Source organism: Balaenoptera physalus (assembly GCF_965194825.1).
Source record: "Balaenoptera physalus genome assembly, chromosome: 6".
Taxonomy (NCBI): domain Eukaryota; kingdom Metazoa; phylum Chordata; class Mammalia; order Artiodactyla; family Balaenopteridae; genus Balaenoptera; species Balaenoptera physalus.
Genome location: NC_138885.1, coordinates 125223650 through 125240526, shown reverse-complemented (window position 1 = coordinate 125240526; position 16877 = coordinate 125223650). Strand labels below are relative to the sequence as shown.

At 38.3% G+C, this 16877-nt stretch overlaps 1 protein-coding gene across 8 annotated transcripts in view; it reads left to right on the top strand.

The window, feature by feature from the left end:
* The window catches only part of DOCK10 (dedicator of cytokinesis 10), a 281723-nt gene that overhangs the window by 222891 nt on the left and 41955 nt on the right, over positions 1-16877 (top strand). For all 8 annotated transcript variants that reach the window (XR_014264570.1, XM_082464595.1, XM_082464594.1 and 5 more), the window contains 5 exons: positions 872-943; positions 6321-6467; positions 11861-11944; positions 14164-14260; positions 15906-15950. Coding sequence is in view for 7 of the 8 variants with exons in the window: in XM_082464595.1 (XP_082320721.1) it covers positions 872-943; positions 6321-6467; positions 11861-11944; positions 14164-14260; positions 15906-15950 (445 nt within the window). In the remaining variant the exon portion in view is untranslated. The remainder of the gene's footprint in view (positions 1-871; positions 944-6320; positions 6468-11860; positions 11945-14163; positions 14261-15905; positions 15951-16877) is intronic.

Genomic DNA, 16877 nt, shown 5'->3' with positions numbered 1-16877 from the left:
AAGAAAAAGTATGAGAATAGCCAAGAGGAATGCCCCTGGGAGCCCCTACCGCCTCTTCAGGACCTATAAGAATTCCCCAGGAGCCCCTCCCTAAAAGGTTTATAGGTTTATTCCTGGGCATGCTTAGATCTCTTTCCTAAGTCCATTCTTCAGAGGGAAACTCTTGAGTGTAACCCAAGACTCAAGGGGGGAGCAGTGTTTGGTGGGAGAGAGGGACCGGTTTGTGGGCAGCACCTGGATTTGCAGGCTGAACAGTCACCCACTTGCCCCAGGCCCCTCAGTGTAGGACGGAGCCTCAGGTGAGAAGAGGGGGTGGGCCCCACGTTCTGGTACAGCGTTCCAAGTTGTCATGAAGTTATATTTGTCAAGATAGGAGGATCCAACATATTTTATTTAAGACTCTGTTAACTTGACTTTGAACTTTCAGATATTTTCACATGTGGCTTCCATTTTCACTCTTGCCTCTATCCCTGGCAATGTTAGGGGTGGGTCTGCTACACCATATTTTAAGATAAAAAAGTTTTACTTAGTTTTGTTTAACTAAGTAAAACAGATAGAACACCCAATGAATAAGTATTTCATAAGACTACTGTCTACTCAGCCATGTCTAGTAAACCAGTATCTTGTTTTAGTTTAAACAGTCTTTGAGATGACTGAGGAACAGAAATATCTGGTATTTACTTTTACCATTAGAACTTTGCTAAGGATGATCCTAACATAATGGAGAATATACTATTGTTCTGACGCATTTAATTTCAAATAATACATTTTAAGATAAAGGTTTTATAAAATCACATGTTGTGAAGAATGGAATTATCATTATTTTGCTATAAGATGATAAATTTCTGGTTGTCTTTTCTTTTCCTAACAGCATTCCTGGTTCTTCTTTGCAATTATCCTAAAATCCATGGCACAGCACTTGATTGACACAAATAAAATTCAGGTACGATCATAGGTAATACAATAGCATCCAACAAATGTGAGACATGATTGTGTGTATCAGTACAGGTCCTTCAGAAGCAGATGCCAGGACAAAATTAGAAGTACAAAAATGACTACAAAGTATAAAGGGACAGGCAAAAGGACTAGGAAGGTCTGACACCTGTGAAAGGAGATGGCAAAGGAAGGAGGATCGGCTAGAAAGAGGCTTGCGGTGAGGAAGTTGTAGGTGGGCCAATGGGCTGTCTGAGAGCAAAGAATGTTCATGAGAAAAGTCCTGCATCGAGCAGATGATCTGGCTCTGTTACCTCTGCAAGCTCAGTATTTACTCAGAGCAGCCGGAGAGAATGCGGCCTTGGCATGAACTCTTGAGTGGGTCCCAAAGGCTTCGTAGTTATTTCATTCATCCCAGTAGACTTTTTCTCAAGGGAGTATCTGAGCTATGCACATCCTTGGCTGCCACCCGTGGTCCACAGTCCACAGCTTACACTACCTTTCACATATGTTTATGAATCTTCTCCTCCGCAGTTCCCATGGGCCTCTCCTTCCTGAAAGGAAACTTACAAGAGGGAGGCTAGCGGGGTTAACTGTAGCCCCTGTTACTATAGTTGGTCTCGGAACCCTGTGCAGTTCTCATCACCTCCCTCCTCTACCATCCATTCTAGATTGCCCTCACCCTCAGCCAGCAGCTCTGAAGGTCTTGGTGACTTACTGTGTTGTGACCCAAACCCTCATTCCAGAGTGGTCCAGGGTGGTCTCAGCCTCCGGGAGTCATACTCTACTCAGACCATATAGAGTTACAATCGGATAGGGAAGATCAAGAAGCACCCAAGTGGATCGCCTGAGTTCCACACATATTTCTCTTGTCCTCACTGTGGGTAAGACTGAGGGGAAACCTCTGACTCTTACCCCTCCCTCACTGGGAGACTAAATCAGAGCAATATTGCATGGGGTGGGAATGGTGGCGAATAGCAATATTGTCTCCATTTACACCCTTGGCTGGGGAGGGGCAGTGCCAGAGGCTTACACTTGGCCTTCTCCACCAGGATAGCTCCACAGGTCAAGCATCCAGTGTGTGGTTACTCTAGATGCCGATTATGTCAATACAAATTGTACATTTGGGCCAGGTAAATGGCTGTTTGGTGGATTTTTGAACCCAGTGGACCCTCTGCTAACAGAACTTTAGGCAGGGCAACTTTATTAATCCTGTGAGTTTCCACTCTAACTGGGTGGGCATGATGGTGTTTTGGTCCCCAGATAGCAGGTATCAACTCAGATCTTGTGTCCCATAGTTCTTGGAATATAGGAATATTCCCCTCCGCCTAGTATAGTCACCTGAGGAAAGCCTTTGGAGAAGGACTGGTAGAATCATTACAGTATGTACTTATCAAAGGTCTGCAGGGGGCTTTCTTTAGGGACCCTGCCTCCTCTTCAGCCAGTATGTACCAGATCTGAAAATTGACTGAGATCCAAGAACAGAGAGAGGATTCGTGTCTATTCACTGGAACAAACATCCTCATCTCCTGATTGTCCAGCCTTGCCTCCTTGGAGGACATTAAGCATCGCCATTGTCGGCTGCTGATTGTCTCGTCCCTAGGGCTTCCAACATGTCATTAATCAGCTCTGTACCTCCCTGAGAGTCAAGCCCCCTTGGCTGCTCTCCAGATGTGCCATTTGTTTTGGTAATCGCAACCCCCTGGCCCCTGGAGATTAGGTACAATCACATGGCCTGTGTTATATTGATGACCCTCATCCTCATGACTATTAGCAAGCCAACACTGTGACTGCCTCTCTCACCTGCAGATGGGAGACACCACTGAACGGTCTTAGGGATGTCGGTCCCCAGTACCTTCCTGATGGCCTTGGTGAATAGTGGGTCTTCTGGGCTCATATTTCCTTTCCTACATGTCCACCTTCGTCTGCTTCTTTATTCCTTCCTCATTCATCTGCCAGGGCAACCTAGGCATTTCCATTCTGCTTAAAATGAGCCATCTCCAGGATTCTAAGAGCCAACTAACAGGGAGTGGTCCATCCCCTGAGGTCTTATTTAAGCCCGTGTCCTGACAAAGTGCCCTCATGTCAATGAATTTGAATTTATCCATTCTTATGTTCTGGCCATCTTGGTCAAACACACTCAACATCCGATCTCAGTGGTACTCCCACTGTGGCTCCTGCTGGTACATGCTAACTAATTCCTATAACTCCTTGGGGTATACGCTTTTCCTTACCTTATTAGGCCCAGCAGGTTCACAGCTGAGTTAAGCTGGCATTTAATCCCAGTTAATGGCCTGAGCTCCAGGAGAGGAGGAAGGACAGCTCCTGAAGGGTCTGCCTGTCGTCTTGCAGGGAGAGACCTTTACAGTGTACTCCCACACAGGAGAAGCGCTGACTCTGAATAGAGAGGGATGGGGCACTGAGGATTCAGGGGAGTCTGCCAAGCCACCATCCTCGGGTCATCCATCCACATGCCCCATCCATGCCTCCAGACCTCAGGCCTTTCCAAACGTGGCCTTGACATAAGCATAACAGACCTGCCTTGGCTGCACATCTAATCATCTCTGGTATTCCATAACTCTTAGTTCTTAAGTCCTGTGTTTGCTTTTCAGCTGTGTCTGCTCTTCTACTTCCAGAGATAAGAGCGTCCTGTCCGGGAGGAAGAGAAAATCTAACATGAAGCTAAGAATGATTCCTATCTCTCTGTTCTTAAGCTATATCAGGAAACCTCACCACTGTAATCCTTGCTCTGCCACTAACATGTTAGATGATTTAAAAAAAAGACACTAAACATCTCAGAGTCTGTTCTCCCATCTGTAAAAAGAACAAATTGGACTAAAATCCTTTAGTTCCCACCAGTATGTATCTGCTAAAATAGATAGGTCACAAAACACCCTTATGAACAGCCTAAGAATAAAGGAACTCATCGTAAACAAGAGTTTTTCTTCACTGATTCAAGTTCCCTTTTCATTACCCTCTTCCATAATAATCACTATACCCAGTTTTCTTCCAGAGGTGCATGGCCTTCCAATTTTCTAACCATCTCTATCACAGTAGGAGAAGACCAGATACCATCATTTGACTTGAAAGCATTCACAATAAACATCTCCCAAGCTATTTGCATTTTCTTTACTTATTTTTTAATTGTGAAGTGAATAGCTTTCTTTGCTATTAAAAAAAGCTTCCATCATCAAGGAGATGTGAAGAAGTCAGATCCCCTAGTCTGGTCCTCTGAAAGGCAGATAACACCTCCCTGTGACCCCTGCTTTCTTGTCCAAGGTGAATTCCTATTTACTAGGAAGTGCTGAATGTCTTCTCAATCCTGAGCTCTAGTAGCCAAAGTTTTCTTGTACTGGCTACACCTTTTGTTTCCCGTCAGCCCCTTGTTCTTAACGAAATTCCCAAACGCCTGAAATTCAGCCCCTGTATTCTTCACCTGATCCTTGCGACCTCCACCATATCATAGCCCAGGTTCTCCAACGCGTTCCAGCTCTGCAGCTTGGGATTCAACCATGCTGTCACCTTACTCCCCTGTCCTGAGACAGAAAATCCACCATCCCCAGCTCAGGAATTCTCCCGCCTCAAGCCCTTGGGATAAACTTCCAGAGAGCAATTAAAAATATTACTCGTGTGTTTACCAATCAGCATGTCTTTGGGTTAAGAGTGGGAGTAGGCTACAAGGGGAGTTTGAAAGGAAGGCAAAAAAAACAGAGGAACAGAGGGATTATCAAAGTCCAAGATATTACTGTATGTCCCTGAGAAGAAAATGTTGACATTGATATGTTTAATGTATCTTGGAGGACTAACACAATGAAAAGAGGAAAACTACAAATGTGCTTTGATTACCTAAAAAGTGATTGCTGCTTTCATAGGTGAATTGTTTACCCTTATTTCCCCAATGTATCTGGAACAGGATGAAAAATGATGTCTGCAATTAAATCCATTAGGTTTATTTGTTGTTAACTTAATTTGATTTCAACAATAAGCTTTGAATATATACAGAGGGTAACCATGAAATCCTCAAAATGTCTATACAGTCATGTCCTGGTACAATGGCTTAAAAAAAAGCCAGTCCAAGTCAGCTCCAGCGTCCTACAATTAATCACTGTTTGTTCTATGCAGTTCCTGTAATTTTAGCCTCTGTGGTTTTTATTCTTGCCTCATGGAAGGCTGGGTGCTCAGAATTTTAGAGAATATGGCACTGTCTAACTCTCAATTGCCTGTTTCTGTCTATAGTGAAAATGCGAGTCTAATTTTAAAGCCAACTTGTAAAGATGAATGAATCTTACCTATCTCGTGCAAAGAGGCTGTGTAAATTCACAAAGTAGAGATTGAAATGGGAACACTCAGCTGCCTGAAACTTTCCCTTTATGTGCAGGAGTTCAAATTGGGGGGGTGGGGCGTGGATTCCTGGACTGAGGGCAGTCTTTAGGGGCCTATAGAGTTTTATTCAATGTATGTTATGTAATCTCACAGCCAAATCACTTTTTATCTTGTGGCAAAAGCATCTTGACTGTGAAGTCCCACAGGCATCTGCGGTGGCATATGCTGGGACCATTGAGTTAAGACTAGCTTGTGTAAACCTTCATCTATAAGATAAATAAGGTTTGAGCATCTAATGGAAAACATGGTGATTATAGTTGATAACACTGTATTGTGTAATTGAAATTTGCTGAGAGTAGAACTTAAATGTCCTCTCCCCAAAAATATGTATGTGAGCTGATGCATGGCTTAATTAACTAGATGAGGGGTAGAGGGTGTAATTCTTTCACAATGTGTATGTGTATGAAAGCACCACAGTGTATGCTTTAAATATCTTATAATTTTATATGTCAACTATAACTCAATAAAGCTGAAATAAATATTTTAAAAAGACTAGCTGGGACTCACTACTTATTAGAGAACATTACAAACCAATATCTGTACTCATTCAGTTATTCATTCACTGATTTCCTATAGCTGTTTATTGGAGGATTCCTAGTTTTAAAAAATCAAAATAATTGATTTTTAAATTAGAGAACTGTGAGTCAAAGAAAATCTAGAATAATATTCATTAAACCATTGATAGTAGTTATTTCCGGAGAGGGAAAGGAGGGGAATTAAGAGGTTATTAAAAAATGTTACATTTCTACATTGTCTGAATAGTCTGCAATTCATATATGTTATAATTTATAATGAAAAAGTGAAACATTTATTGGCCAAAATAGAAGGAAACATTAAATGAAAATGCTGAAAATCATGACCTTGAAATTAAAAGGGCTTTATTTTATTATTGCTTTCAAGTTTTCAGAAAGACTTTTTGTTTGTAGTAAGGCTTACAGTTTATGTTTTCCAGACTTAGTATTTCATGGGTCACATTATAAAGAAATGATCCATTCTTTCCTTAGCTTTCTCGGCCTCAAAGATTTCCTGAATCTTACCAAAATGAACTGGACAATCTTGTCATGAGCCTAGCCGACCACATGATTTGGAAAAACAAAGATGCACTTGAAGAAACAAGAAGGGCAAACCACAGCGTTGCCAGATTTCTTAAGGTACAATTATACAAGATCACAGTTCTATTCAAGCCTCCATGATAGTGGGTGTGAGATACTCTAAATGTTAATTTAAGTCACAGTTTCATTTACGATGAAAAGTCAAGACTACCAGGATTAGATGAATACTTTCATCTGTACATCTTTCTTGCTTGAAATACTTTTTGATATTTTTTCCAATTTGCAGTCATACAGAACAAAAACCAAGGTTAAAGAAAAGTATCTACTTGAGTGTTGCCAAATATAGTACTTCTAAATATTTTTAAAGAGAAAAATGAGATTTTTAAAGACGCTGCACTGTGACAATATTATTCTCTTGGGCTTTTCTGCCCTTGAAGTGATGTTTTGGATTGGCTACAGCTCTAACAGTGATGCCAAATAGCCACTTCGGGAAAATTTTGGGGAATTTAGCATTTTTCTTATATTACCTCTAGGGTCTTTTTACATGATGAAAATATTGTGCATTAATCACATAAAAGGAAAATTATCAGTTAAAGTATTGAGCAACATAAAGTGAATATATATATATATATACACATACATATATTTAGCATCATTTCTTTGAATTACAGGCATTTCTATTGAATTGAGAAGAAAAATGTGCTTAGTCCAAGAAAAGCTAATGTAGAATGATGGTGTATCATTTAACAGATAATACATTCAACCAGAAAGATAATGTTTTTCTTCTATTCCTTCTTTTGCCCAACTATTGACTATTGATGAAGCCATTTCACTTGTTTCTTTGTGGTAGACCCCAGAACATACTGGACAGGTGTGGGAATTTATAAATAAATACTACTAACATAAAGTTAAGAGGCTATGGAGGTAGATGGAAAATTAGCTTAAGTTGTCTTTGGTGAGTTTTAATTCAGTCTAATTTCTTTTTTAATGTGTTAAATGCAGTTTCAAATTACATACTATGTTCTCATCTTGTATTTCTTTTTCTTCACTGTTTTGTCTCTTATTTTTGCTTTTTTTCTTGCTTCAGAAAGAGAAGGGGATGGTCAGAGTTGAGGAGGAAAAGGGTAAAGGAGAAAAACATTACTCTCGTTTTCTACCACGTTTTTAAGACCTATGAGAATAAAGTTTATTACTATGCTAGTAGTTTATTTGAAGTGCTTGATGGAAAAGAAAATTTGGAAAAAAAAATGGCATACTGTCCGATTTGTAAGCAAATTACATTTAAGAAATATCTGCAATATTCTTCCCAAAATTCCAAAAAAAAATGTTGCATAAACAAGTCTCTTAAAAAAGGAAAAGACCCCTTATCCACCCTTTTTGGCTTAAATGCTCTGTACTTATTAGAATAAATATATGTTTCCCTTGGAGCTCATTTATGCAAAAGTTGCTTCTGGTGGTACATAAACTAATGTCTAACATGAATGTCCAAGATGAAAAAAGGCACAAAGTATAAAGCTAATGGTGATACCAGTGGTTGTGAAATCTGTGGGTAAAAAGCATGGATTGACAATAGATAAAAAAAATATAGTCTATAAGATATGTGGATCCATGAACTGCAAACTGAAAGCAATACTTATATGTGAAGTTTATAAATGAAAACATTAGTTTAATATATTGTACATTATAAAAGCCCATCGTACAAGCATTGTTTTAAAATTGTAGTTTTGATGGCATTTATTTGACACAGAAAGCTTAAAAAAAACTTTTTGTAAAATTTATTGGATGAATCATTTGAACTAGGAGAGGAAAAGGGAAAGGGAGAGAAAGTGATTTTCTTATGTAAAATTGAATATAGTCATTTGGCACAATGCCTATGAATTGATGAACTTTGAGCGTTCAGCTGTTCAACATTGCCCATTGTTGGCATTATAAATCTTCTATATTCCCAGAAATCTGATAACAGTTATTCGCTCAGCTGAGGCTTCGGATGACTTTTACCTGTTTTGGTTATTGAGTTCTACATTAGTAATCATATACCGTAAATTAGTTGTCATTGGAATTTAACAATTGAAATATAATTGTAACACCATGGTTGTACCAAGATTGCTTTCCAAGAGTGGAGAGAATGGTACCTCTGGGGTGGCCATAGGAAAATGTCCTAGGTGAGAATGTGCCCTCCTTTACATCATGTAATGATGGAAAGTAGTGTTTTTGTATCACTTATGCCAGAAACCTTGTCGATTTCTCTGACTGTTCTCTCCTGGAAGAAGATAGAGTGTGAATGGATCCATGGCTACCTATGTAGCTTCTGTAATTTTTCTTTTCACTGCCAGTCTGGGTCACAACTCTGACTTACCTGAGCGTACCTGTCTAGATACTCTTCTCATGCAAACATAATACCAAGGAGGTGGCAAAGGAAAGTTCATTCTGATTTTAATTTTCCTTCTCAGACAGCTATATCTTTTTACCCCCTCGTCTGACTAATCTCTACTTTATTTCAATTAGCTTTCGGAAATCATCTAATATAAAAAACAGACTTTGGTAGCAAATTATGTTTAAAGAAACATCTGTGATAGTTCTAATTATGAAAAAAAAAAAGATGGATAAGCAAGTCAGTGAAAAGGGAAAGTCTTCATATCTACTCTATTTTACTTAAATGTTCTGTGTTTGTGGAATAAATAAATGTTTTTTAGAAACTTCATCTATGCAAAAGTTGCTGTGGGTGGTACATAAGCTGATACCTAGCACAGGGGCAAAGGAAAGGAAATGATGGGCCCAGAGGTTTTGTAAAATATACAGGGAAAGGCACTCAGGTGGTGTGTTTTGCAACTTGGAATTTCATAACTCATCACTGAACCATCTATAGAGTAAAACTGTGACTTTCACAGTTGATGAGACAAAATAAACATTTTTTCATTACAACAGCCATATATACAAAAATATATTTTTGCATGTAATTTAGAATATTTGGCTTTTAGTTTACTAAGCCAAACTGAGAAAAAGCCTGATAGGGTATAAGTTATCCTTTATATCAAGAATCTGCAAAATTGTTTTCTATAAAGGGTCAAATATTAAATATTTTTAGTTCTGCAGGACATACAGTCTCTGTGACAACTACCCAACTCTGCAACTGTAACACAGAAACAACCATAGACCATTCACCATAGACAACATATAAACAAATGGGTGTAGCTGTGTCAGTAAAACTTTCTTTAGAAAAACAGACAGTGTGCCACTTTTGGCTCATGGGCCATAGTTTACCAAAGCCTGTTATAAGTTATTTTCTACTCATATAGAAGGTTAGTATAAATTATTTTAAAATAAAAGCAGAGTGGTCCCTCCACCCCTCAGCAATGAGCAGAAGAGCCTCTTCGCCTGGGGTTAAGAAGGTGCTGGGATGGACCAGACACAGGGGACTGGTGACAGGAGAGACACATTTGATGAAGCTTGATCTGCAGGAGGGCTCTCTGCAGGAAGAAGGCTGATTCCGCTGGCTTTGTATCTTAGGAATGACCCCTCCTTTTCCCTCACTGTCCCTTAGAAAGAGAATGACAAGTTTACCACAAAGAAAGTCTTCTTAAATCTCAAGAAACTCTTAAGTGAGTTTTCCTAGATCCCCAGGGTAGGCAGTCTTCTCCTCACTTTCCCCATTCATGGGTGATGGAGTTAGGCCTCCTTCAAAAGCTCACAGATTGGCTACAGTAGTCCCTGGGAGGTGGCAATTGCCACTACCCTTGTTCAATGACAGGACTCACCAACCCCTTCTCTATCTAATCAAAGGGCCCTGTGTCTTCACCAAAGGGCTTCTTTTCTCTTGCTGTTTCTTGAGAAGTTTCTAGAACCCACAGTTATACTGGATGGTCTTCCTCTTTCTGCAAGGTGAGACACAAGCTTCCTCCCAGCAGGAAAGAGAAAGCAGAGGTCTTCTGGGGAGGGAGCTCCATATTGGGGATAGTCCAAGGGTCACCAGTTGGGACTTCCTTCTGCATCCTGGGAGGATTTGACACACTAGCTGGGAGCCTGCATAGTGCAGAGGACACGAAAGCCCTCTTTTCCTCCCATCCTCCCCTTATAGGTGCTCTACATCTCCTGCGCTTATGATTATGCTCTGGTGTCTACCTTTCCTCACTGTTCTTTTGGGAAGTGGGAGGACATGGGAGCCATTTACTTTTTTCTAAGGGGAGAGTTATTGAAGGAACTTAAATCCATATTGAAAATGAAAATATAAATGAAGCAGTATGTTAACACCATAATGAATAGGTAATGAAAAAAAAAACTCAGAAGAAAACAAAGAAAAATGGAAAAGGAAACAAAACAAACATATAAATGACCAAACAACTGGAAAAATGTTATTAGAGAAAAAAGCTCATGTTTACACACGGGCGTATTTCAGTGCGAGACTTTCCGCTTGGTAGACTACCTATAACAAGATTTTATGTTCAGTCCTTTCTGAGAAAAGAGATTTGTTTGTAAAATTGAGGAGAGATCAAGAGATGCAAAACCAGTACAATGGACCATACAGGGCTCTTTGGACAAGAAAGAAGGCTTCTATGCTGAGTGATGTAGCAGCTGAGAAATTTTCCCATGTAGTACGCATGCTCACACACATGTGGCTGGGTAGAATGCAACCCCCACACACGCAGTGATGACCCCATATGCCAATCTGCTATAGTGCCTCCCCAAGATACTGCATCAGTAAATATGGTCCATGCCCACTTCACACTTTTCCAGTGCAGTAATTGGCCACTGTAGCTTGGTTACTGGTGACATGGCCATGGGTCTTTGGGAGAGAGAGCAGGTGCTATACCAAGTTGGAACGCTTGCCTGACTCCTCCAAACCTACCTACTGTTTAAGGCTCTCGTTCTTACAGTTAAGAGAGATTGACAACATAATAAAGAGACAGTGAGCAGCTCACTGATAGAAATCCCAGGATCTCTTACCTTCACTCTTCAAATTCAAGCTGCCTTGGCTGAAAAGAAAAGCTATTCTGTTGAAGGAGGCCAGTGAGATTTTATTATTTATTTATTTATTTTTTTTGTCCAGTGAGATTTTAAAAGGTTTTCCTGACATGTCTCTGCCCTGTTCCTACCCAATGTTGCACAGCAAGGTTCTTCACCTGAGGAATTATGGAATCGAATTACTAAAAAACAATAATAATAAAATGTAACTAAGTGGTTTTAAAAAATAGACAAGTAAAAGCTAAAACTTTCTATATTAAAAGGAAAGACCTCATTGCAAAGCTCCAAGAGATGTTTTAGAAAATTGATAAATATGGGTTTGTAACTTTCTGGTGTGTGTACTGTATCTAGTATTTTAATTAGTTGCCATATGTGGATGAACGCTTAAACATATTGCAGAGATTTTTAAGACATTTATTATACAGCACATTTAGTTAAATGTTATTTTACTTCAATATATTGAATCATCTTTTCTAACATCTTTAATGATCCTTAAAGTAAAAACGTCTGAATTTAGAATTTTACTTTTTTAGCGCTGCTTTACATTTATGGACCGGGGTTTTGTGTTTAAGACGGTTAACAGTTACGTCAGCATGTTCTCCTCTGGTGATCCCAAGGTAAGAACCATGTACAGGAGTGCTTGCTTTCTAAACTGTTGCATTTTAAATAAATAAACTGGTCTCTGTGTATATCTGTCTAAAACAATAACCTATCCATTATCCATATCAAAAAATAATTTCTATACCAATGAGAGGCAGCCTTTTAAAACGGTTCATGTGCTAAGTAAGTCTACCCAGTCCTTCCTTCACGGGGGACAAAAAAGGAGTGTGGAATGAAAGTGTTTACATTTCACTTTTATTTCCTGTGGGCGGTGAAAGGAGTGATTCTTTCCACCTGCAATTCTTCTGCCTCAAGTTTACTCAGAACTGTCTTGGTTTTATCACTGAAAATCCCACTTCCCTGGAAACCTTCTGTCTTGGGCAAAATGGGACAGTTGATCACCCTACCTAAATAGGGGCTATGTTTTGGGAGATAGGGAACAGTACTGTCTAGAGAGCAGCGGTTCTCAAAGTGTGGTTCCTAGACCAGTGATCTCGGAACAGAGCTACCACAGGGGAGCCCAGAAATCTGGATTGCAACAAGACTTTCAGGTGATTCCTCTGCACTCTCAAGGTTGAGAACCACTGAGCTACGTAGTATGGCATATGCTAGAGGGAAATAAGACTGGAAGTGGGCCAGACCGTGAAAGTTTTACCAGTTAAGGTTCTTTGTCTCGCAGCAACAGAAGCTTACTCCAATTTGAGCAAAAGGGAATTTTTTGGAAGGATATTGGGGTAAACAGCATTGATGAAAGAGCTCAAGAACTAAGCTTGGAAAAGAGCAGTGACCAAGGCACTTCCAGGGCACAAGAGTAATCACAAAGGATGAACCAGTGGCCAGGGTCTGCTGCTGTCTAAATAATCAAATGGGACCATTTTCTCCTTCTTAATACTCGGCTTAAGATTTACATTCCAGAGAGGAAGCATGTGACCAAGCTGCTTTGGGTCACATGCCTGCCTCTTAGGGAGCGAAGACAGGGCACCTGAATTAATAGTTCCCCATTAACCTTTACCCATTGGGAGGAAGATAAGTCCCCATTGGGAAATTATCTAGGTATTGGGAAAGAGTAACGAATACAGAAAAGCCAAAAATAAATAATGATCTTCTTGGAGCCTTTCATGTTATGCTTAGGAGCCTGAACATTATTTTTTGGCAGTGAAGATATACTTTAGGCTAGGAGAGTTACAGGGTTATATGTCATTTGATTTTGAGAATCCAATTCTCTCCGTAAATATTTTTTGGAAGAATATCCTTCATTAGTGCTCCAATTATGCATGATATTTGCAGAATATCATTTTAGGTATAATTCCAGCGAACTTAAACTACATATTTTATCAAAAACCAAACAGAATATACTCAGTGAAGAATGACTACCATGTAATTTAATTATGCTTCGTTTCACTTGGATGTGCGAAGGATTAAGTCAGATACTACCCTTGGTTGAGATGGCAGTATTTTAAATTATTGACTAAAGTTGCCACAAAATATGATTCTAAAATATCTGAGCAAATGGAATATATTTTATTTTGTTAGCTGATATTAGTGAATACAGTGAACACAATCTGAGTCTTAAAAATTGATTACTTAGTTTGCATGACAATGAAAATAGAATGGCTATGAACATGCTGATTGTTCCTATTTATGTGATTGTATTAAGTTGTCTTAGACCATGTCTGCACTTTGTTTATCTCTGTCCTACTCAAAACATTATTGAAATGACAGACCTGTTTGCTAGGGCAGGAAAGAGGTGGAATTAGATAACGTACTCCAAAACTAAATGGCAGATGGAGAGAGATTCACTGTAATTTTAGATTATCTGCACCATTGTCTTCCTTAGCACTAGATCTTAGGAGTTCATTGAAGTGATATGTTCTTTGAGCTGAATGTAGTTGAAGACCTCTGTACATGTGGTAAGGACCTATTTTTCCCAGAATAAACATGTTACATACATGCCAAAAGAAGCAAAAAATAGGGCTGAGTAAGATTGTATCTCATAGAAGCTCAATGTAAGTTGCAGATGGGATCATTTCCTGAACAGGCCTTGTCCAATCTCCAAAAACAGGGGGCCTGACTACATTTACCACTTCAGAGGGGACAAAATCCTTTAAATTTAACAATGACCCAGTGGTCACACAAAAGTAACTCCACCTCCTTTTTAGATATAAGATTCAAGTGCAGATTTTCTATTAATTTTCTTAGTGTGTGAATAATAGTCATTTATTTGCCTCTTTTTCAGACCTTATGCCAGTATAAATTTGATTTCCTTCAAGAAGTATGTCAGCATGAACACTTTATTCCTTTGTGTCTCCCCATAAGATCAGCAAACATTCCAGGTAATAATTCCCAGAATTTTTGTCTGTTCCTACAATGGGAACAAATATATTTTTTTGTTTGTTTTGCCTTTGTTTGTTTGTTGTTGTTTCCCTGTTTCTTCAGTGTTGGTTTTGTCTGAAGTGGTCACATGGGATTAGAGCCAGGTAATCAGGTTAAAATGCAGAAGTTGGTGGCGTGTGGTAAAGAATACGGCTCTGTATTTCTCAATTTTTGTCTATGTTTCCTTTTTCATTAACGAGAAGGCCAAGAAAACCATAAAATTGATGCTTGTAAATCAAAGAATTTTAACCTAGACCCATACTGTCTTTCACCATACTGGCTCCAAAAGACAACTTTCCTTTGATTTTGAGAGACATAAAATTACAGGGAGGAAAAGTTATACTTTGCGAGTATAAATTCATTTAAGATTATCAATGTGCCTACATTAAAATGCAATTCCTCAAAATGAGTTTTATACAAAGAAAACTGTTAGGTTGAAAGGGAGAAAAGAAGGCAGGCAAATGGGCAACATTGTAAATACTCAGTACCTCTGAGTCAGAAAGAGGCAGAGATGGGTGCACAGGTAAAAATGGGGCTTCACATTTTGTTTACTATACTTACTATAGTATAAATGGTCTATAGACAATATTTTCATTTGTTACTTTTGTTAAAATATGTATATACACACATATCAGCATGATCATGGTAGAGAATAAGCGTCACCCATCTAGACATCAGAAACTAATCAAACATCAAGCTACAAAGAAAATACTTAAATGATTTATTACCTTAAAATACTTTACTTCTACTTTGCAAGGTGTACCTATATCAAATCATGTGGTGCACTTGAAACTAATATAATGTTATATGTCAGTTATACCTCAATAAAATAAATAAATTGATTAATTAAATACTTCTAAGCATGAGTAAATTACAAGGCACAGTTTTGATATTCATGCAAAGCAGAAACTAAGATGGTAAAGAGCCTCTTCATATATATTATAGCTCACACTAATATTTTGGAAGGAAAGAGAAAGTAACGTACATTATCAAGCCTATAAAAGTTTTGTCATGCCAATCTTAAATATAAGCTGTATACATTATTCCATTCTTTTTCCAATTTATGAAACACATTTATCTAAATGCCTTCATAGAATAAAGGGTGGAAAAGTTATTTTGGACTGTAACATTTTTCGCTTTTTGTTTAGTTTCATGTTTATGAACTAGTGCCAAGATATTACTGCATTAGGCAGGCTGGTTACGACACTCAAGAGGATCAAACCTGTTTTTGTCATTTGGATTCTGGTTGTTTACTACTTATCAGTAGCTCAGAAAAAGGCCTGACAGTCTCTGTGTAGATATGATATTATCAACAGTGAACATAAAAATATGTTTTGTAGCAAGCAGATTTCTGATAGAACAAAAAGGTGTCCAAAAAGAAGGCTAAGAATTAGAATAATTCTGTTCATGGCATTCATTTTTAAGGAAAGAAGTAAACAACCTAAGGTACTTGTCTTGAAAAACAAAGCTTTATTGAAGGGACTCACTCATATTTTAGGACAGTGTATTTTAATTTTTCAGTATAAATTACACATAGTTAATGAATATAGTGTGTATCTGAGTATGTATATATCTGAACTTTTTGTTTATTTATATTAAATCCAGATCCTTTGACACCTTCAGAATCAATACAAGAGTTACATGCATCAGGTAAATAATATTTTATATTACACTATCTCAGCATTAATAACCACATCATAATTTGATAATATTGATGAGTATAGATACTTCAAATTTCCAGTTTCCAGATGCTAATACATAGCCATATGTTTAATATCATCTAATCAAAATAGTCAAAAAGTTGATTGAGCTTTCTCTTGTCACAGATAATTAAATGCTTCCCCAACTTGCATTCTTTCATACTTTATTCTCCAGAGTTGGAATTTTTTTAATTTCCCAAAGCATCTGAAATTTCCTTAGAGTGCATCATAAATAAAATTCCCAATTGTATGTAATAACACGCTTGCTCAATGAAACTATATGATATTTCTATCAATAAACCACACCCTAGTTCAAACCATTCTCTCAGGATTTGAGATTATTAGAATCATATAAGTTTATTTTGACCCCAGACGAGTTTATAACTTCAAATAGTCCTGGCAATTTTTTTTCTAGCCATAGATCGGGAATCGGAAAGCTTTGTTCTCTTTCTGGCCCCTCACTATTACTCAGTATTTCATGGAAAGATTTATTTAACCTAAGCCCTTTGATCTTAGTTTCCTGAACTTCCACATTTCCCGTAATTTTGTCCCCAGCAGCATTTTTTAAAAATCGGTGTGTTTACTTTGCTCCTGGTCAGTTATGACCTGGAGTATTCTAATAGTTCATTATTCCTAACGGGTAGTTCTGAGGAGTAATGGAGATAACGCTTGTGAAGTGCTTAGCCGAGTGTTGGCACACAATACCTGTTTTATAGGCTGGACGCTAGTCCTGTTATTAACAGTTACGTTTAGAAAGCACATTGGCCCATTCTCAATAAATGCACTATTACTTGAGATTTTAACATTCTTTTCTCTATAGTTCAGACTCAAAATGGTGCAGCCCCCTTTGGTTTTCCTCTCTCTTTGCTCTTTTACG